Source organism: Haematobia irritans, chromosome 4, assembly GCF_050003625.1.
Source record: "Haematobia irritans isolate KBUSLIRL chromosome 4, ASM5000362v1, whole genome shotgun sequence".
In the NCBI taxonomy this organism is placed as follows: Eukaryota; Metazoa; Arthropoda; class Insecta; order Diptera; family Muscidae; genus Haematobia; species Haematobia irritans.
The window spans coordinates 218,313,218-218,335,844 of record NC_134400.1 but is presented as its reverse complement, the minus strand read 5'-3'; the positions used below and the strand labels follow the sequence as shown (position 1 = coordinate 218,335,844).

The window sequence follows — 22,627 nt, the reverse complement described above, 5'->3', positions numbered from 1 at the left end:
TTTGGAATTTTCAATTATCAGATAACATTCATACAGTAACGCTAACCTTTTGTGAAAAAATTGGTTTATGATTTTTTATATTTGTAGGTATTGAAATTGTAAAAGGAGGACAAAATCGTTACGCAGCATCTTATTAAAAGTGAAAGGAACAAGAAGAAGAAAAGCATTACGTTTTACAGTTGGTAACTTTACATGGAAATTGGAAATAGTGGAATAATAAACTGATATTTCAAGGCCAGTCGATACTGTTAATCCTTAATAAATATATTTAATATATTAATAAAACATGTCTTTTATTGAAGAAAAAATGCCTATATAAATAAATAAAACTGTATTTAAAAACGAAGGTAAGCAGTTCTAATTTTGAAGTAAAAGGTTTACCATAAATATGTAAGATTTGTCCAAATGAATGAAAATTTTTCAATAAAATCATTCCATATATGAATTCAATTCAGTTAAATTTTTTCATTCTGTAGTATAGTGGTACATAAATATAGGAAAATGTTAACTAATATATGGAATACATTCTACCTAATTTCTACGAAAATCACATCGTTCAAACAAATAAAAATGTCTTTGGCGCTATACGAAGGTCAACTTTCTTCACAATGAGTTCATTTTAACTTAAAGAAGTGGTCACTTTTTTCTGGATGTGGAGTGTAAATTGAAAATTAAAATAAATGACAAAAAGAACGATGAGAGCGAAAGAGATGGAAATAGTGACAATCGTTCCTTTTAGTGAACCGTTTCATTGGAACTAGTTCGTTCCGGAACGACACAAGACATTTTTGGTTGAGCAGTTTGGTTATATCATTGAATTTGTTAAAAACAACACAAATTTATAAGCGCAACAAAATATAAATAATCGGGCCAATCTCAATTTCACAAAATTTTGCTATTTATATCGAAAATAAAATCGTGCGATTTATAATTGCTTGTTCCGGAAATCGCGTATGGAATTGAAAATCGCAAAATTTCAATTCCAAAATGTGTCATAGCTGTTAAAATCAGCTGTTAAAGAAAAACCATTTTAGTCCAGCAAATTTTTTGAAAAAGAAAACAATAAATGAATCTGTAAGTTACAACGAATGGCTTTTTTTAATGCAATTGTCTGTTTCGAAATACATCGACGCCGCGAAATTAGCAAAATTACAAAATAATTATGGCGCCACGCTACTCAGTGTTGCATTGAGTTTCATTCTCATCAGTTTCTAAATAAAATCGTAATATTTGGAACACGATATGCAAATCGCAAAACTGCCCTTCAGTAGATTGTGTCAAAATGGGGTCGCCCCAAAATATATGCGATTATTTACAAGTACATTATTTCGATATTTTAGATTTACTGCCAAGACATATATCAATTTATTGTTAACCATGTTTTATACAAGCCTTACAATATCTTTGAAAAATTGATTAATTTATTTTGAATTCGCAGAGGCAAGTCTCGTCGATTTGAAATCGGAAAATTTTTGCGATTTGAGATGACCGGAACAAGTCTAATTGGAGAAATCGCAAATTTTTTGCGATTACGATTATGGGAACAGGCCTGAATATCAGGGATGCCCATAGACCTTATAATACATAGATGAGCCATGGGTGTCAAACTATGTTTGACAGTTTCGTAGATTAAGAATAAACGAGAAAAATAAGAGCACGCTTACAATCTCTTTCGTTTTCTTTTTGTAGTTTGCCAATTTTACACAAAATTAGAACGTTTGTGATGCACCAGAGGATTTATAAATAAATTAATATATTAAAAGTTCATATTTAAACAAAAAATTGTGACCAAAACCGCGAAAATACGAAATTTAATTTTGAGCAGCATTGCTCTTTACGAACAACACAAAAGCAAATGCATGAAAATTAATGTTTGGGACTGACTCTTTACAAAAAAAAAATCAAAACGGAATGTCAGAAAATTAATTTTTGGAACTGACACATTTTTTTAAAGAGAATAGTGGATCATCTATGTATTATAATGTCTATGGGGATGCCAGATTTTGAGGAGGCAAAAAGAGCACATTCAGTTTATAAAAAGAGCTCACACGGAAAAAAGAGCACACTTTTTCAAATAAAATAAAAACGTTTAATTCCATAATAATTCATTTAAACATAAAAAAGGTTCATAACATAAAATAAACCACGTTCAACTCAAGCTAATTTTCTTACAATACTTTGTAAGTCATTTGTTTGGTGTTTTTGTAAAAAATGTTATTGAAAGAAGTTTGTTTACATTTAGAACAGAGTACAAAGTGAAGAAGCAACATCGACGTTCTCTTCTTCGACTCTGCTATATAAAGTAAAACGCTATTTAATAAGAAAATAACGGCGTAGGAAAATCTCGTAGTGTGACATTTACGTATGTTCAGTTTACTTTTACCATTTATTGAATCGCGTTGGAGTAATATTTGTTATGATGCATACAAAGAGCGCAAAAAGTAACTAAAAATAGAGCACTAACTAAAAATAGAGCACTTTTGCGTGCTCTTTTGGCCTATCTTGTTTTAAGAACACATTTTGTAAAAAAGAGCACATGTGCTCTTTAAGCCTAAACAACTTATCTACGTCTGAGTGACGTGTGCGTTTTTTTAGTTCTTCGCTCTCCCTCATGAAAATGGGTACCGAAAATGTGATTTTTTTGTTACACAATAAATAAAAGATTTGCCGAAAGCGGGTTTAAATGATAAGGATTTGTATATAGAATCGGTGTAAATGCAAAAATTTAAAACAAAAATCCGCAAATTTTGTCCACATGATGACAAACTATGATACGTCCCGCAGACGTATGATTAGTTTATCCGTGATTTTCAGTAGGATAAGCTTTCTAGGGTTAAAAGAGCACGTCTGGCATCCCTGCATGCAATATCATAATTTGGTGTAGGTTTTCCATTATTAGTCACTACCTTTATTTGAACCCGCTAAATTTCTTGCTAAAATATCGGAAGTAGTATCCACTTTTTTTAAATGTGTGAAAACAAAACACATTTTAAAAATTTTGATACAATTTTCGTCACTTTTAGACATACAGTCAAAATATAAAATACCTTTATGTTAAAACTGATTTGAGATGGATTTTAGCAGTAATAGTACCAAATATTAAAAAAACTGTCTAATGAACAGAACAATTGCCAAATTTCCCACTAATTCATAAACTCTTTTATATTAATATTCATTAACATTGTTATTCTTCATGTACAGTTTTTGAGATATCCCATTATTTTTAAATTTTCGCTCTTTTTTCACTAAACACAATATATCTCGAGTTAGAATTGATATCTCGAGTTAGAAATGTCCAATTGTAACGTTGGTGGTACTTAAATGAAAGGTAATAAGATGACGAATGATCGTGTGTAATTGTACCAACAACGTTATAGTCGGACATTTCTAACTCGAGATATATTGTGTTTAGTGAAAAAAGATCGAAAATTTAAAAATAACGGGATATCTCAAAAACTGTTCCATAAAAAAAAATTTTAAAAAATTTTTCGAATTCAGCAGCTCAAAATACACAAGTTGATTTTCATCAAGTGTACATTTTGAGTGTAAACTAGTGTTATTTTTAATAGTTATTAATCATATTTTTAGGTTTTGTTAACATTTTTTTCTGATTGTTTGGGTAAAAAAAAAATGTTGGGTTGGGAAGCTCTGATCTACACTTGGAATTTCGTTTTTGCTCTAACGTGTATTTGGCTGACTGAGATACAATTTGGCATAGATGCCATTCTTTGCTAATAATGTTGGATGGTTTCCTTGTTCGATAATCCGACCTCCTTGTATGACACAAATCACATCGGCATTTTGTACAGTGGCCAATCGATGGGCTATCACCAGACAAGTACGTCCGGAGCATGCCTCATCTAAGGCGGCTTGAACGATACGTTCACTCTGCAAATCCAAGGCTGAAGTAGCTTCATCAAGCAGTAAAATATTAGGATTTCTCACTAAAGCTCTGGCAATGGCAATTCGTTGTTTTTGTCCACCAGACATTTGAGTGCCACGTGCTCCCAGGCATGTTTCATAGCCACAGGGTAGAGCCGAAATAAAGTCATGGGCGTTTGCCATTTTTGCTGCCGCAATTATCTCCTCCATAGACACAGTCCGTGAGGTATCTCCATAGGCTATATTTTCCGCTATGGTTTTCTCGAAAAGCGATGGTTCCTGTGACACAATACCAATACGTCTTCGCAGGCCGGTCAAAGTCATGTCATGGTGTATATCATCCTGATCTATAAACTGAAAAATACAGGGGAAGTAATTTATATGCTAAATGGTTATCCCAAAACAATGCCATTAGCTTACAATTTTCCCCATATCCGGGTCATAGTATCTTAACAACAACTGTACACAAGTTGATTTTCCACATCCTGAAGCACCCACTAAAGCTACTGTTTTACCTTGTAAAACATCCAGATTGAGTCCATTTAAAACTCTTTGATCTCTCCGGGTGGGATAACGGAAATGTAAATCCCGGAAATTGACACCTTGTACCACATTATTCTTCGTTGCAGAGAAAGGCTTGAGAGAACTCATATCTGGTGATTTAATTTCTGGCTCTCGATCAACAATGGCAAATATGCGGTCTGCAGAAACTAAAGCGGCATTGAACATAGGGGTGAATGCTAAGGATTGGGCCAATATGAATAAGCCATACAGCATAGAATTAGAGATCCTAAAAAATCGAGTTTTCTAAGTATTTAGTTGCTCAACACAAGTCAAGGACTCACTTCATAATATTTTCGAATTGAATTTCCCCTTTGGCACACATATAACCACCGTAGGTTAGTGTAATGGCATAGCCAAAGAACATAATTGACATGCCCAGAGAATTGATAACACCTCTGAAACGTAGCTTCTTTCGAATCTCTTGACGATATCTCTCAACTTCCAAGTCATAGGCTTTAATGAGATCAGCTTCTCTGCGCAACGCTGCTACAGTTCGTATTTGGGCTATAGTCTCGGTGGCTATACGGCTTGTCTCTTCCAGAATTTCTTTTTCTTTAACGGCACTCTTACTAGTGTACCTGACAATAATAAGGTAATAGGGTAAACCTAATCCGTAAATGGAAGAAAATCTTCTTTTTGAACTTACTTAGCTTCGAAGATCACAGAGGCCACCATGAACGGTGCTGTTGTCAAACATATCAGGGCTAATTCCCAAGAATAGGAAAATGCTATGGAAAAGCTGCAAATGAAATTCGAAAACGCTTGCAGCATATTGCTCAAGGGAAAACCAATAGCACCTTGTACACCAGCAGCATCTCCTGCTAAACGCGCTGACAATGAGCCTACACTGTTTTCTTTCAAATCGAACCATGCCATTTCTTGCTTGAGTATACTGCCAATTGTTAAAGATCTGGAAAAAAATATAGAAAATCGGGATGAAAATTAAAATGACACTCGAACATTGGAACGGAAAACTCTTAAAAGTGCGCCCACATGGGATAGGCCTTGTCTTGAATAAAGTGACAGTTCTCCATAATTTTCTCCGGTATGAAAACAGATCCGATACAACTGCTGCGGTTTGATATCGGTGCGTGGCTACATCAGATTTTTCCGTGGCATCTGCCACAGAAAAAAGTCCTTTTTTGGAAATTGTATAACTTTAATAGCATTTTAAACATAGAATTTTAAAAACTAAGAAGTCTTAAGGTTGTGGCGATACAAGAGTGAGTGATTTAATTTGCTACTTGCCATATATAACTTTGCGCTCCGATTTATCCTTAAAAATTCTGACCATTGACCGAAATTCCGATTTGATTATCTCCGATTGTCTGATCTAAAATCACCTTTCCCCGCTGTGGTGAATTATATCTTCCGCTCAGATGTTGATGTTGCGTTGAAAAATTCGGGTACTTGAATTGGCCAAACGAGCCATGATTGGTACAATGACCTATATTCATTTTGGGAGATATAACATGGACTTATCTGAAGAAGTAGGACGAAAGAGCGTCTAGCCCCATTCGTAGTCTTCAAACCCAAGGTTGTAGTATCAACAAAAGAGCTACATCGAGGCTAAATATCAGCTTCGATATATTCATCACGCTACAATCACCTATCGCCGTTTTGGTTAGTATTATCCTCCGCTCAGATGTTGATGTTGCATTGAACAACTATTGGAACTTAATTAATGGTCGAATTTCTTAGATAAGATCAAATTTTTCGGGAACTTGGAAACAGTGAACTGGATCATACGTTTGATTCGGAAAATTCGGGTTCTTGAATTGGTCAAACGAGCAATGATTGGCCGACTGGCCGAATATCGGTCATTTTGGCAGACATAATATGAACTTATCTGAAGAAGTAGGTCGAATTACTAGCGGTTAGCCAGGGATTTGTGGTCTTCAAATCCTAGGTTGTACCATTAATAAAAGACCTACGTGGAGACTAAATATCAGCTTCGCTCTTGAAATACTTCGGTTGAAATACTTGATATGTTAATCACGATCAGACACTCTCACGTGTCGTTGTAACAGGCTTTAATGTAGTTTCATCCATTTTGTTCTATGCTTTGGTAGTTCAATTAGTAGCCAGATCAAGGAATTCTGCGACAAGGATGGGGTGTGTAGGATGGGGTAGGCTTAGCAGGGGAAGCGAAAAGCGACGACTGTCATGTGGCCCTTGATTACAGATGGGACACACATCAGCTACGCTGCTATCAATCACTGATAAGTAGGAATTGCGGCGGCTGCATTTGCCTGATCTTAGTTGAGCCATAATTACTCTGATCTGTCGTGGGAGGTCTCTTTCCTCCGGTGCTTTGGGCGGTGGTCGAGCTCCGAGAACAGGATTAACCTTGTAGCTTCTCACTGCTTCAGCTACAATATCCTCATGAATCCTGTTCAGACCTGTCAGGTATGCTGCCTGATCTATAGACTGTCTTGTATAAGGCTGGTTCTCGCTCTCTAGAAGGTGAAGATCAACCCTTACATTCCTGGGTGGCGGTTGCCTATCCACAAGATGGTGATTTGGATGACGACTTCGATAGTAACCTAAGAGGTACTGCTTTGACAACATGTAATTGTGTCGATGCACTGGGATCTCCGGATCGTAGTCTCCGCATAAAGGTGATCCAGGGGTGTTGCATTTCTAAGGGCAGCGTTCTAACAGGTCTGTAGTCGCTCGTTTGAAGTGTCCACACTGGCGCTGCATAATTTTCCACTGATCGGCCAATTGCCAAATATGTAGTCAACAAGGTTTCTTTGTCCGCACCCAAAGTGCTGCCGGCAAGCGACTTGAGGACCTTGTTTCTACCACGGAGCTTATGAAAAATTGCAGTGGCATGGGCAGACGACTTAAAAAGGATGCCAAATGTGACCTCGAGAATCTTGGGGTAATTTGTGGTCGGAATTACTACGCCGTCGACTCTGATATTCAACTGCCTGTGCACTTCCGCCGTCCGCCGTGTAGTGAATAGTGTGGATGAGGATTTGGTGGGAGATATCCTCAAATTTCTTGCAGTGAAATTACTGATATCCCAACGCTTGGTTCCTTCCGGTAAGCACGTATTCTTGATGTCCTCGAATAGTGTGGTATGGTTGACCGTATCGAATGCCGTCGATAGGTCAAGCGCCACGAGGATCGTCCTATGAGACGGCTTGGGCAGATTGAGTCCCATATTAATATGTGCTGAAATGGCATGCAAGGTTGTCGTCGTGCTATGTACCTTACGGAATCCATGTTGGTGGTTGGCAACTGGAAAATTCTCCAAAAGGTTGGGGAGGAGTAGGGCCTCAAGTGTCTTGGCTACTGGCGAGAGAAGGGATATCGGTCTGTACGATTCACCTTTACTGTTGCAATCAGCGTGAACTTGAGTGCGCACGTGACGCGAAATTTTTCACACCGCTAATGCAAGCTAAAATGAGATGGGGAGCCTCATTTTAACTTAACCGAACCTACTTTTAAAAATAAACCCTAAATATTTTTCCCTAATCATGAATGTTTTTCTCTCCATTGGGGGTAAATATTGTACCCCCAAGAAACAATGCTATGAACCAACGAATTACCTCAATCTTGATGTGAACCACAAGCCGGCCAAGTTGAAGAAATACGTCTGAGTGAAACACGTGACACCTGCAACAATACCCACAACAACAGCTATTATTGCAGATCTTCCGGTTTTTCTTAGTACATCGTCCTCCTCAATTTCGTTTAATGAACCAAATAGATCTGCAAATACAAAAGCAAATGCGGGTTGGGCACAGCCGTATAGAAGTGCACACACGGCCGCAATAATTAAAAATCCCCATTCTGGCTTGGCGCTTTGAACCACACGTCGAAATGTTTTCACATATTGAGTTCTTTCGATTGTTGCCAGATCCTTTAGAGCAGGATCAGTTAAGGAGGATCGAGCAGCGAAAGCTTGAATCATGTTCTTATCCAAAGAAGCTTCGGAGAATCGAGGAATATTTCTACCATTTGTAATATATTTTTCGTTTGTAACTGTCTTAATTTCCGCATCACTTTCTTTTCGTAGAATCTCAGTTTCTGTCGTGTCTATGATGTTAGTATCGGCTTCCAAAAGGCTTTCATACTCATGAGCAGTAACCATTTCATAGTAACGCCCTTTATGTTTCATAAGACTTTCGTGATTTCCTTCCTCAATGATTTTACCCTTGTCTAGGTATACGATGCGATCTGCATGGCAGATTGCAGATAAACGATGAGATACAACCAATGTGGTACGACCCTTACTGGCTCCGTCCAAAGCTGCTTGAACTAATTTTTCCGAATGGTAATCTAAAGCCGAGGTGGCTTCGTCCAAAAGTAGAATCTTAGGATTTTGTATAAGTGCCCGGGCTATGGCAATCCGTTGACGTTGTCCTCCGGACAATTGGACTCCCTTTTCACTGATTATGGTGTTGTAGCCCTAAGAAGAGATATCAAATGAGGAAAGGCATAACCAGGAACACTGATCTATTTTACCTCTGGTAATCCTGTAATAAAATCATGAGCTCCTCCAGCTTTTGCTGCATCTTCTATTTCCTTCTGGGTTGCATTCATTTTACCATGTCTTATGTTCTCCTCTGTGGGATATAATTAAAGATATTTCCTCTATTGTATAGACTTTATTCCTTAAACTTACCTATAGTTCCGTAAAATAAAACGGGTTCCTGACCCACCACAGCCATTTGGGATCTCAGCCAGTTGACATTAAATTCCCGAATATCCTGATTGTCCAGCATTATTTTACCAAATAGTGGATCGTAGAATCTTTGTAGTAATTGTACACAAGTTGATTTACCTGAACCCGAATAACCCACTAAGGCTACTGTTTCTCCATCGTTTACTTTAAGATTGAAACCTTTTAAGACTACGGTGTCGGGGCGAGAGGGATAGGCGAAGAAAATATCCTGGAATTCGATGTTACACTTCAGACCATAATTGATGATTTTGCCCTCTTTCGATAAAGGATCAATTTTCGAATCATTTTCCATAACCTCGTATATGGCCACAGCTGAACCACGAGCACTTGCAAAGGCTTCCAAAAATGGGGAAGTTCGTGCAATATGATCGGCTCCGACAACTATGCCACAAATGACCTAGTAATCCATATTGTGAGATACTTTAATTGAATCAAAAGTCATTACTCACAATCATCAATATGGATGGGGAATATTCTTGGTCTTCAGGATCCTTATAACGATCGTCCAGAATCAAGTGGGCCCCATACCAAAATGCACCAGCACTAACAATAAACAGCATTGATTTCAGAACAGTATCACCTAAACCCGTGAATATGCCTCGAATTTTTCCAGCCTTTATACCAGGTCTCAGGAGATCGTCGTAACGCTCTCTTTCGGTTTTTTCACCTCCGAAGGCCACAACAGTCCGAATTGAACTGATTATCTCCTCAACTATGGATGCCGCTTTAGCATAGACATTTTGTTCCTCTGTAGTCAATTTACTTTGGTACTGGAAATAGAAGCAGAATGTAAGGCCCTCTGTTCCCAAATGTGACTCTTGGTGTTAGACCTACCTTTGATACAATATAATTGATAACCATGGTAAGTGGTATATATGCACATATGGCCAAAGTCAAACGCCATCCATAAATAAAAGAGATTAGAATACTGATCACAATATCGAAAAACATCATAACGAAATGACCAATAGTTTCCGATAACCCATTACGTATCTTCTCCATGTTACTAAAATGCATTGGGAATATCGAAAAAAAATTTTCACCAACTTAAAAATCCAACCTACTCTGTTATTCTAACGGCGAAATTTTGATTCTTAGCTACATCATGCCATCCAATATCTTGACGTATTGTAGCCTCAAAAAATTCCCGACGCATTCTTACTACGATATTTAGGGCAACATGATTGAAGAGATCCACATAGATGATACCAGTAATGAACATGAGAAGTGCATCAAGCGAACAGATTATGCCGAAGGACATGGAATCATTTTTCAATTCTTCCATATTTTCTTCGATGGATCCATTGCGTCTGAAATTGTAATATGTACATATATCACTAAAAAATTAAATAAATAAAACAAGTAAGGAAAGTCTAAAGTCGGGCACCACTTGGACCACTTTGTACACCCTCACAAAAAATCGCTTCTGTAACATATACTCCCAAACATATTTTGCTTCAAGCATATACATTTTTGGGTATTGCCCAAACATGTATATGTTTGATCTCTACCAATATATAATATGTTTGAAAACATATTGGTCTAAACAATATATGTTTGGTTAGTCTAAGTTCCAAACATTTTGTATTTTTGCATCCAAATTCAATAATGTTGTCTTCCAAAAAACAATATGTTATTATGTGAACATATAATATGTTTGGAAGCATTTTGCACCCAAAAATATTATATGCTTAAAAAAAATTCTCCCAAACAATATTGTGCTCAAAATTTTATTTATTTATTTATATATTTACAATCATAATGAATTATGAAAATAAACAGGTAATATAGGTGCTAACAACATAGGTTTTCGACCTGAATGCTCAAAATTTTGTTTCTGCCCAATTGTATATTCCCCGACATCTTTCTCACTTCCACGAGATTTTGTAGTTCTTAGCACCTTTTTCTGTAATACAAACATTGTAGAAGAAATTATTCAATTTTATGATTTTTTTTCATTTAATTTTACCTTTTGCCGGACGGGGATTCGAACAGCGGACCACACAGTTTGTAAGGATCAAAGAAGTAGCTGATCAATTGCCCAAGGAAAATAAAATGTTAATTTTGTAATAACAAGCAACAACCACCAACTTAATTCAATATCGCTCCCTGTTAAATAGCGCTCCAAGCTACTAAACACATATATGTTTATAGGCTATTTCTAAATTAATATATGTTTGCATTCAAGCATATTATATTTACAAACATTTTATGTACCAAACATAATATGTTCTAACATATTAACATATATGTCCCAAACATGTTATGCTAGTTTATGAACATTATATGCTTGCACTCAAAAATATTGTGTTTAAAAATTTGTGTTCCAAACATATAATGTTTATAGCCAAGCATATGAAAAACAGTCTTTTTCAACCGTGTAGATCCACATTTTCTATACCACATCAAATCCGTCAAAATCCGTCTAGGAGACGAGATAGAAACATGGTGTCTTTGGCAAAAATGCTCAGGGTGGGCTCGTGAGTTGATATAACCATGTCCGTCTGTCCGTGTCCATTTTTGTAATCAAAGTCTACGTCGCAGTTTTAGTCCAATCGAATTCAAATTTGGCACAAGTATGTGTTTTGGCTCAGAATAGAACTCTATTGATTTTGGAAGAAATCGGTTCAGATTTAGATATAGCTCCCATATATATATATTTCCCCCGATATGGACTTATATGGCCCCAGAAGCCAGAGTTTTACCCTAATTTGCTTAAAATTTTGCACAAGAAGAACAATTAGTACTATAGTCAAGTGTGCCAAATTTTATTGAAATCGGTTCAGATTTAGATATAGCTTCCACATATATCGTTCGCCCGATTTACACTCATGTGACCACAGTGGCCAATCTCCGATTAACTCCGATTTAATTGAAATTTTGCAAAGGGAGTAGAATTAGCATTGTAGCTATGCGTGCCAAATTTAGTTGGAATCGGTTCAGGTTTAGATATAGCTCCCATATATAGCTTTCGCCCGATTTACACTCATATGACCACAGTGGCCAATATTTTACCCCGATTTAATTGAAATTTTGCACAGGGAGTAGAATTAGCATTGTAGCTATGCGTGCCAAACTTGGTTGAAATCGGTTCAGATTTAGATATATCTCCTATATATATGTTTTTCTGATTTCGACAAAAATGGTCAAAATACCAACATTTTCCTTGTAAAATCGCCACGCTTAGTCGAAAACTTGTAAAATGACTCTAATTTTCCTAAACTTCTAATACATATATATCGAGCGATAAATCATAAATAAACTTTTGTTGCGAAGTTTCCTTAAAATTGCTTCACATTTAAATGTTTCCCATATTTTTTTTTTACTAAAATTGTGTTCCACCCTAGTGCATTAGCCAATTTAAATTTTGAGTCTATAGATTTTGTAAAAGTCTATCAAATTCTGTCCAAATCGAGTGATATTTAAACCCAGCAAAAACTAGGTAACCACATCTCATTACTATTGACATTACCAGGAGTAAAGCTGTCATTACACGTTGCATTACATTGCGGCGAGTTATAAAGGGTGATACGGTCAAAATTTGGTCGATATAAACTTGACGTATTTCTTTCAATTTTGCATTTAAAAAACCTGAACACCCCTCATTTTGAAGGTGTGTGTGTAGAATGTTGCTCTTATTTTGATTTTGGAATTCACTCTTCAGTTGTCAAAATACCGTCCAAGCAAGAAGAGCAGCGTATCAAAATTTTGCTCGCGCATCGCGAAAATCCGAGCTACTCGCACGCAAAGCTGGCAAAATCGCTAAAAGTTGCCAAATCAACTGTTACAAATGTAATTAAAGTGTTTGGGGAACGTTTGTCGACAGCCAGGAAGTCTGGATCGGGGGGAAATCGAAAACCGGAAGCCGCTGAGACGACAAAGAGAGCTGCCGGTAGTTTCAAGCGAAACCCTAACCTCTCTCTCCGAGATGCAGCAAATAAGTTGGGTGTATCGTCTACAACCGTGCATCGAGCCAAAAAACGAGCCGAACTATCGACTTACAAGAAGGTAGTGACTCCAAATCGCGATGATAAACAAAATACGACGGCTAAAGAGCGATCCCGGAGGCTGTACACGACGATGCTGACGAAGTTTGACTGCGTGGTAATGGACGACGAAACCTACGTCAAAGCCGACAACAAGCAGCTTCCGGGACAGGAGTTTTATACGGCAAAAGGAAGGGGAAAGGTAGCAGATATTTTCAAGCACATAAAACTGTAAAAGTTCGCAAAGAAATATCTGGTTTGACAAGCCATCTGTACCTGTGGCTTGAAAAGCATCATTTTCAAAGCTTCCGGGACTTTCAACCAAGAAATTTACGTGAAAGAGTGTTTGAATAAACGTCTGCTGCCTTTCCTGAAGAAACACGGTTGTTCCGTACTGTTTTGGCCGGATTTGGCATCTTGCCATTACGGTAAAAAGGCCATGGAGTGGTACGCCGCCAACAACGTGCAGGTGGTTCCCAAGGACAAGAACCCTCCCAACACGCCAGAGCTCCACCCAATTGAGAAATACTGGGCTATTGTCAAGCGGAACCTAAAGAAGACCAAAAAAAAAAACGGCTAAGGACGAGCAGCAGTTCAAGGCAAACTGGCTTTCTGCGGCAAAGAAGGTGGACAAGGTGGCTGTACAAAATCTGATGGCAGGTGTCAAGCGTGAGGCCCGGCAATTCGGATTTGGAAAAGCGAAAGCCTAACTGAATATTTTTCCTGAATTTTATACTAATTGAACTTGAAAAAGAAATTTAATTTGATTTTTTAAACGATTTCACCGATTTACACGCGTTTTCCCTTGACCAAATTTTGACCGTATCACCCTTTAATCACTAACTTGTAATGACAAAAATAAATACTTCTCGGTAATTTTCGAATTTTTATTCTCAAATTTTTAGGCAGTTGTAGTTAACGAATTAGTAAAATGGAATAAATGATGGTACCATTAGGTATAATTATTCACATAATCGAGCACTTACATAAAAAATCAAAACGAATATGTAATGTAACGGTAATTCTGAAAATTTTTCCGTTAAGAAATTTTTATCACAAATATTTCATAATAATTGTGTTTAATGACATTATCATATTATGTTTTAAATAAATGTTTTCTTATACCTCATTCACATTACACTTCCAAAATGCGCCTAAACTAAATAACAAATGCCATTTGCCTTATAAAAAAGAGATTTAAAATCCACTTTTATTAGATTTCGAATCTTATGTGAATTGGCTTTTGGATATATTATAACGTAATTCACGAATCCAACTCCCTTAAACAACCTACATTTATTTCTATTTTAAGTGTGAAATTAATTTGCGTGTAATCTTATTTAGATTATTTATTAGATTTTTTGTTTATTTATACAATATTCGTTTCTATTCAAGTAGTTCTCCTATTACAGCATCACTCGCCATATTTTGATCCATTGTAATCGGCGATAGAAATCAATATTTTCGAGATTTGGTTGCCTGAGACAATAAGTGGCTATTTTGCAAGCTTTGGTGTATCTACGAATAAGTCATTACATATTAGGTGATTATATGTTTTAAATGCACTACTTATTTTATGGCCGAAAGTATGCCCGGGGAGAAGTACTTTCCTTGTAGGACATGTGTATGTAAATGTAATCCGAAGCGATGCCAATTAATAAGTGGTTATTAATTTTTAAATAGGCTTACCTACAAGATTACCGGGTAATGAGAGTTTTTGCTGGGAAGATTACCGGGTAATGAGAGTTTTTGCTGGGAATGTATGTATTTGGGATAAACCTTTATATATAGCACCCAACACATTTGACGTATGTGATATGGTATCGAAAATTTAGATCTACAATGTGGTGCAGGGTATAATATAGTCGGTCCCGCCCGACTTTAGACTTTCCTTACTTGTTTTTATTTGTTTCAGCCAAAGCAAAACATGTTTTAGTGTAATCGAGCTTAATAAATAAATAGATAAATAAAAAATATCAGACAAGTTACTGCTTTCCTTTTTTCAATAGACTTTTTTCCGTTTTAAAAGACTTTTCTGCTGTTTCTACTAACACATTTCATTGGGTGAACTACATGTACAAGTCAATAGCTTGTTTCGTACAGAGCTTAGCGTGTTTTCTACAAACGGACATCGCTAGATCGACTCAGAATTTCATCAGAACCCTGGCTACACAGAAAAAAATACCACCAAAATATTTCCAATTAAAAATTTGATTGAAGTTGAAAATGTTTTCAATTAATAAATTAATTATACAATTAACCTTTTAATCAAGATAGAAACACTATGTTAATTAATTCAATGACTGAAATTTTAAAATTGTTTAATTAAAAATAGTATCTTTTTAATCAAAACTCGAAAACTCAATTAAAAAGTGATGGACATTTTTTTTTTAAATTAATTGAAATTTGCTTATGAAACCCATTAATTTTTTAATAAAGTTTTTTTATGCCCAATTAAAACTGTGACTGATACTATAATTTTCGTGATTGAAGACATTTCAATTAAAAAATTAATTGGATCAATTAATTTCGTGATTGAATCAGAAAAAATTTTGTTTATATATACTTTATGGGATCTGAGACCAATATTTTGATGTGTTGAAACCCCTATACCCCCCACCACATCCTATAGTGGAGGGTATAAAAATAGAAATCAACAAAATTGACTTGCGTTAATGACCCGTTTTGAAAAACTCAAAATTAGAATGAACTATTTTTTTAAATTTTTCATTAATTTTTCAAGGAAAAATAAAATCACTGCAGCTCACTTTATATTGTACTTTTTTCTTTCGCGGTGTGGAATCTTAGAAAACTTAAAAAAAAAAATAAATTAACGAAATTAATTTGCTGTAATGAACAAAACTAAAATTAGAATAAAATATAGTTAATTTTCCCAAAAACTATCTAATTTTTCTAAATCGCTTTCGTCTGAGTGGATGGAAAAATTAATCACCATGTCAAGGTACAAATTTTGTTCACACATGCGTCCTTTCGTTTGTCCTCACAGGTATTGTATTTATACATCTTTGGTATTTACTCACAAATAATTTCCGCCACCAAACAATGGTAGAAAATAGGTTTTCGTTGTTGGTAAACATAAATTACGATCGACAAACATTGCCACCAGCTCACTGTAGACCACAATTATTATTGGAAATACCAGAGATTTGAGAAAGGCAGCAATGAAAGCAATTACCAGCAGACAATATTCCCATTTGGTAGCGAAGGAAAACAGTTCGAAAAATCCAACATTTCTTTGTTGTTCCTCCACCTGGACGGGTCTCTTTTTATGAAATTTCTTCCGCGATTCTTCTCTCATGATGTTCACTTTGTGAAACCCAACTGTAGACTACGGCGACACGATACCGCAACTCGTTCAATGTAATCAATTAATTAATTGGCGTTTTTCGAGAGAGAGAATGTAATTGATTTAGAAATTTGGTACTTTCTTGGCCACTATCACTTTTCTTCATGCGCTGCATAAAATGCTCTTCTTGTTGTATGCCGTCATTTCACGGTCATGGGTCAATTGAAAATAATTTAGTTAGGAAGTTCTTGTATGTTCTTATGGGGGTAGACGTATTACATGCCGATTTTTCTAATATACTCTTAGAATGATGGTGACAGAATGATTTTGACGATTTTCTTATTTTGTTCTCTTATCGCTGGGAAAAGTTATGAATCCGAAAACGCTAGACTTTTGGCGAGCAATTATGGCCATCAAATCGTTGACGATTTGTTTTTGTTTTTTTTTTTTTTAATCAAAAAATACATTTACAAATTTTATTAGAGCATTAGTAACGAGGTTTGCACTGAACTGATTCCTTTGGTATGCCGATGAATCTCCTTATCAGTAAAATATTTGAAAATCGTTTAATTTGTTTATTACAACAGCCATAATTATAACACACAAGGAAACAAAAATATATAAACAATTTTGATTTGCTTCTAAATCTTCTTTATTGGATTTATAAAACTATCGGGAATAATTCCGAAATACGAATATTAAGTGTCGTCTATAACTTTGACCGAAACCTCTGAATATTTTCCACGCCTTTTTGACTTTATTCTGGAGATGTGGTGTGTTTCGGTATAAACTTTTCCATATACTATTTTGTAGAAAATTTGTGGGGTCTTCTTTTATTATTTATATAGAATATACATAGTGCACGTTATGCAAAAATTGAGATACACTGGGAAAATTCATTCTACGTGCTTGGCTGTAGGCGTTGCTTGTATGCTGATGATTATTGTATAAAGTTTGATTGCTTACAAATCCACGAATACCGGATTCCGAATTTCGGATACCGAGTGAATTCGATTATCCGTCCGGGCAAAAGTAAAATTTAAAAATATATAAGTTTTATATGTATTTCTAAATTATTTGTATTGCAGAAGACAAAGTTGTCAGAGCTAGACTTATACAGGCCAAAAAATAATTCTTTGCTCTCAAGCGAAATTTTCGACAAACAACCATCGTTTGACATTTTCTTTTCGCTATAAGGATGTTTGCTTGGAAGAAAGTGTAGACTTTGAAATGTAATCCAAGATATTTTTAAGAATCAGTTTTTATACCTTCCACCATAGGATGGGGCTATATTAACTTTGTCATTCCGTTTGTAACATACCGAAATATTGCTCTAAGACCCCTTAAGGTATATATACTCTGGGTCGTGGTAAAATTCGGAGTCGATCTAGCCACGTCCTTTCGTCCGTCCGCTGAAATCACGCCAACTTCCGAACGAAACAAGCTATGGTCTTGATACTTGGCATAAGTAATTATTGATGTAGGTCGGATGGTATTACAAATGGGCCATATTGGACCATTTTTACGTAAGCCCCCATATAAACCGACCCTCAGATTTGGCTTGCGGAGCCTCTTAGAGAAGCAAATTTCATCCGATCCGGTTGAAATTTGGTAAGTTCTGTTAGTATATGGTTTCTAACAACCATGCAAAAATTGGTCCATATCGGTCCATAATTATATATATACCACATATAAACCGATCCCCAGATTTGACCTCCGGAGCCTTTTGGAGGAGAAAAATTCATCCGATCCGGTTGAAATTTGGCACGTGGTGTTAGTATATGGTATCTAACAACTATGCAAAAATTGATCCATATCGATCCGTAATTATATAGGTATAGACCCGATATAAACCGATCCCCAGATTTGAACTCCAGGGCCTCTTGGAGTAGAAAAATTCATCAAATCCGGTTGAAATTTGGTGCGCGCTGTTAGTATATGGTCTCTAACAACCATGCAAAAATTGTTCCATATCGGTCTATAAATATTTATAGCCTCCATATAAACTGATCCCCAGACTTGGTTTTGGAGCCTCTTGGACGAGCAAATTTGGTCCGATTCAGTTGAAATTTTGTATTTTTAAGTAATACTTTTGATAGCTTCGGCTATAGGTCGATTAAAAAACATATACGCAAAAGTTCGTATCGGCTCGTAATTATTTGTTCTATTCTTGTCTTTAACATCCTTAAATTCGATCAGCAAACATTTTTGAGCAACTACAAGACATAAATATTCCTAGTACGTTTTTTTTATTCTATTACGATAGCTCCTATTATAGCCTTTCTTTACGTTTCAGCCAAACTAAAATCTGTTTTAGTGTAATCGAGTTGAATAAATAGAAGACAATGTTTGGTATTTCATCAAACAATGGCTGCTTTTTCAGCAGACTTTTTGGTGTTTAAGCATTTTTTTCGCTGTGCCGACTATCCAACTTCTTTGACTTAATTTCCATTAATTTTTCTCCCTGTGCTCACAAATAAAAAATAGTGAATTGATTTTAATGGCATTAATTGATATTGATTTGAGGTGAATTTTTTTTTTGCATGGTCATCATAGTAAAGCTGTGGAATAAAACAGGGAAGACCATTTGAAGAGAAATATTTCTAAATTTATTGCAACTTAAAAGTGACCTTTTTATTATGGCGAATATGAGGTTCATACCCTTTCGCTAATTGAAATTTTTTTTGTCTTAGTTATGGGTAAACGAAGAGATGGGAATTGCATTCGAAATAGACTTAAAAATAGCCTCCAAATTTTACAAAAGGCTTTTTTATTTAAAATATGGAATCGTACACTAAAAAAAATGCATTTAACCCTCTATCGCTCATGAACTCCGATTTGTATGATTTTTTGTATTGGAGATGATAACAATCAAATAAAATACACGTATTTTTTAATTTTAATTTATTTTTATTATTTGAAAAGACTCTCCCACAAATTGGTTGTGTTGCCAAACATTATTTGCCACCAAAAACAAAAAAAAAACGTGAAAATTTTTCAAAAAGAACATCCCTGTAGGAAATTGAGGTGACTTTAAGTTAATAAATTGTTAGTCATAACTGAGTCACAGGTAACTCAAAACCTAACTCATTTCCCATGTAAAATCCTATTCAGTTTTAACACGTGTTGTCATTGGAACGAGTCAGTCCTCACTCAAACCTGCATAAGCTTCAGCTAACCAAAAGTTAGCTCAAAGTGAGTTAGCTTTAGGCCAGTGATGCCAGTATTTTTCGAGCTCTTATCCCCAAAATGGATCGATTTTATCCCCAAAAATCCCCAATTTAATTTAAAATTCCCCAAGAAATTTTTGGCAAGTTTTTTGAAAAAAAGGAAACGAATAGACTCTGCTGTAGAAAATGCGTACAAAATTAAAAAAAAAAAAAAAAAAAAAACATTTTAAATAAAATAAAAATGTGCAATTGAATGAAGATTTCAAGCACACAAAACCAGGAGACGGGTGCTCAATCATCCAATACCAGCCCCCATCAGAGTTAATTATTGGTATAAAGAGTCATCGAGTCATCTTATGCAAATCCTCGGTCGAGAAATAAAAATGGGAGTTCGGTCAATATATAGTCAAGAAATAAAATTGACTTATCGATCAAAATGCGTTGCTGTCCCGATATGAACTCTACTCTGTATGTGCGGGATATGGGATACATGTTCAAAATCAGTGATGTACGCATATGAGTCCTTACGAAATAATTTCACAATAGTAAAAAATTTCTTACGAAAAAGAGTAAATTGTAAAGAAGCTCTTGGGCCACCCAAATAAATTCCGTGGAATAAAGAGGAGGAAAGTTTTTTTTTTATTTGTTGAGAATCTCTGTACTTCTTTAAGCCTTTTTTTTAAACATGTAAAGAATTTCATATAAACCATAGTTCTTACTGTGATAATTACTCGTATACTGAACAAATATCGAAAATTCCCCACAAAAATCCCCAAATTTGTGGAAATTCCCCACCAAATCCCCAAGTCCCCAACTCAAAAATGTTGTCCCCATCCACGAAGAAATATCCCCGATTTGGGGAAAAATCCCCAATACTGGCAACACTGCTTTAGACTGATAATATATGAGCATACTATGAGTTAGCTCTTAACTGATTAGTTTTATGGTGAGTTCTTTGTGGATAATAAAATATTTTGTTTTTGTTTTATTATTTTTGATTCATTTTATTTTGAATTAATTAAAAAATAATAACAATTCAGTTATTTTTAATTATTTTACAATAAATAAAATATAACGTAAGTAAAAATTCAGATAATATTAGTTGAGTTCATCTTGTCTTGAGTTTGAGTGTTGTGTTAATTTTCTCGTCTAACTCAGAGGGAGTTGTACCTACTTTTGTAATGACGCACACTGAATGGAAGTGGCATTCGTCAGGGAAGTCCAAAAGGCTTAAGTGTATTTCCCAATATCTTCGTCCTCAAACAGCCATTTAACACTTTTATTCCAAGTTTCCATTTATTCCTTCACTAATAATGATGGGTTCTAGTGGAAATAAGGAAAGTTTAATTATTAAATTGAGTTTGAATTATGCATTTCTATGCTACTTACCGCTAACCGTGACAAAAAATTACAAAAGTTCCCTGAAAATAAAAGCTAAATTGAAACAAATATAAAAAGCCAAATCCAAATTGACAGTTATAGAAGTCAATACATATTTTTTGTTTGTTTGTTTGAATTGTTTCCATGACTTTACTTCACTTAAATATGCATCAGCTTAGAGTGAGTAAAAAGGTAATTCATTGTTGATCGAGAAAAAGTGAGTTTGGTAAAAATTCAACTGACTCAAGACTGCATAAATAATGAGTTAGCTTAAAGTCGCCTCAAATTAGTTAGTAAAGAGTTAGTTTGATTTCGAGTGATTTCGAGACATTCCTACAGGGATTCTACAATAAAGCTCAAACACTTACCTCTCCAATTTATCAAAATTACACACAAAACACAAGCACAACATTTTTTTATTATTTTTTGAAGTCATAGCACCGGCACTTTTTCGTAAATATCAATAGTCAATAAAGAAATGTCAATTTCCAGTAGTGCCATCTAATTGTTCTATTTTTACAAGTTTATTAGCTCAGTATGTAAACCACGGGATACAGTGCGTGATTGAGCTAAAGAAGTTATTTCTATTAATTTTGAAGCATTCGTACGGTATGTTGCCTACAGTCTACACTGTTATACAGAGGGTTAAGGCACAATTCTCTTTTAAATTGGAGTTTTGCTTACTTGATTCTGCACGCAGAGAAGGAATATGATCACCTCAAATATGTTTCAAGAGCAAAATGTTATTTTTGTATGGTGACCATGTAACATGTTTGTAACTAAAATGTTATTTTCTCGTCAAATATAACCTGCTTGCCGAAATCAGATACATGATTTCCGAGAAAATAACATGGTTGCGAAAATCATGTTACATGGTCACCACCCAAAAATAACATTTTGCTATTAAAACATGTTTGAGGTGAGCATATTCCTTCTCTGGGTGTATCTGAGTGTTCCAAACCTTCTTTAAGTGGCTTCACTCCCGTGCAGACTCGGCTGTGAAGAAAAAGTCGCTGGCGGCGTTCATTGTTGTTTCCGTAATACTGAAACCAGCTTCCTTACTATGCCTTGTGGCAAATCCATAAAACCCCGCCAATGTCATTAATAAAATATATTTGAAAATAAACAAACACTGACTATCAAAATTCTGGCAGCAATAAAAAGAATTGTAATCAGCTGATACCTTGAAAATGCCACCTTTTATTTCGAATTACAATTTTTGTGTCACTTTTTAATAAAATATAAATATTTGTAGCTTTTATTAGGATCTGTATCTTCGATTGAACACAGCAGTTCATTTAATTTAATAAAGCAAATAATCGTATATCTCGAATGTGATAAACGATCAAAAGTTAATAGAATCTTAATTTTTATCGGTTAAGTTGAAAATTTTCAAGTTCACATCGACAATTTAGGACAATTGAAATATGTGGGCGAAACCTAAATGGTGTGTCTACACTGTTAAGTGCTTTGAGATAAAGATTGTTGTCAACAACCTATGACGATCATAAATTCGGGATTTTGATTTCGATTAGGGTTTTATCAAACTGAAATTAAAATTTTCAGTCTATTATATGCAGGTAACAAAAAATAGCGGTGTCATCTTGGGATTCTAGAGATAAGTTCTAGAATAGTCCAG

At 35.3% G+C, this 22,627-nt stretch overlaps 1 protein-coding gene across 1 annotated transcript; it reads right to left on the bottom strand.

Moving 5' to 3' along the window:
- Positions 1-3,537: 3,537 nt before the first annotated feature.
- On the bottom strand, positions 3,538-17,222 carry LOC142237076 (multidrug resistance protein homolog 65). Its single transcript, XM_075308434.1, has 11 exons — positions 16,173-17,222; positions 10,210-10,455; positions 9,980-10,151; positions 9,595-9,915; positions 9,086-9,542; positions 8,926-9,026; positions 8,007-8,869; positions 5,093-5,356; positions 4,728-5,024; positions 4,303-4,672; positions 3,538-4,236 (listed from the first exon to the last, which is right to left on the bottom strand). Exons 1-11 carry the CDS (start codon positions 16,448-16,450, stop codon positions 3,679-3,681), a joined length of 3,927 nt encoding a protein of 1,308 aa, XP_075164549.1. The 5' UTR covers positions 16,451-17,222; the 3' UTR covers positions 3,538-3,678.
- Positions 17,223-22,627: the final 5,405 nt, after the last annotated feature.

Excerpts from the sequence above, each read along its gene's own strand:
- LOC142237076 (XM_075308434.1), bottom strand. The coding sequence starts at position 16,450 with ATGAGAGAAGAATCGCGGAAGAAATTTCATAAAAAGAGACCCGTCCAG. Across the intron at positions 10,456-16,172 it reads TTTGGTGGCGGAAATTATTT|ACGCAATGGATCCATCGAAG; the intron begins GTGAGTAAATAC and ends TTACAATTTCAG. Across the intron at positions 9,543-9,594 it reads CCCCATCCATATTGATGATT|GTCATTTGTGGCATAGTTGT; the intron begins GTGAGTAATGAC and ends ATGGATTACTAG.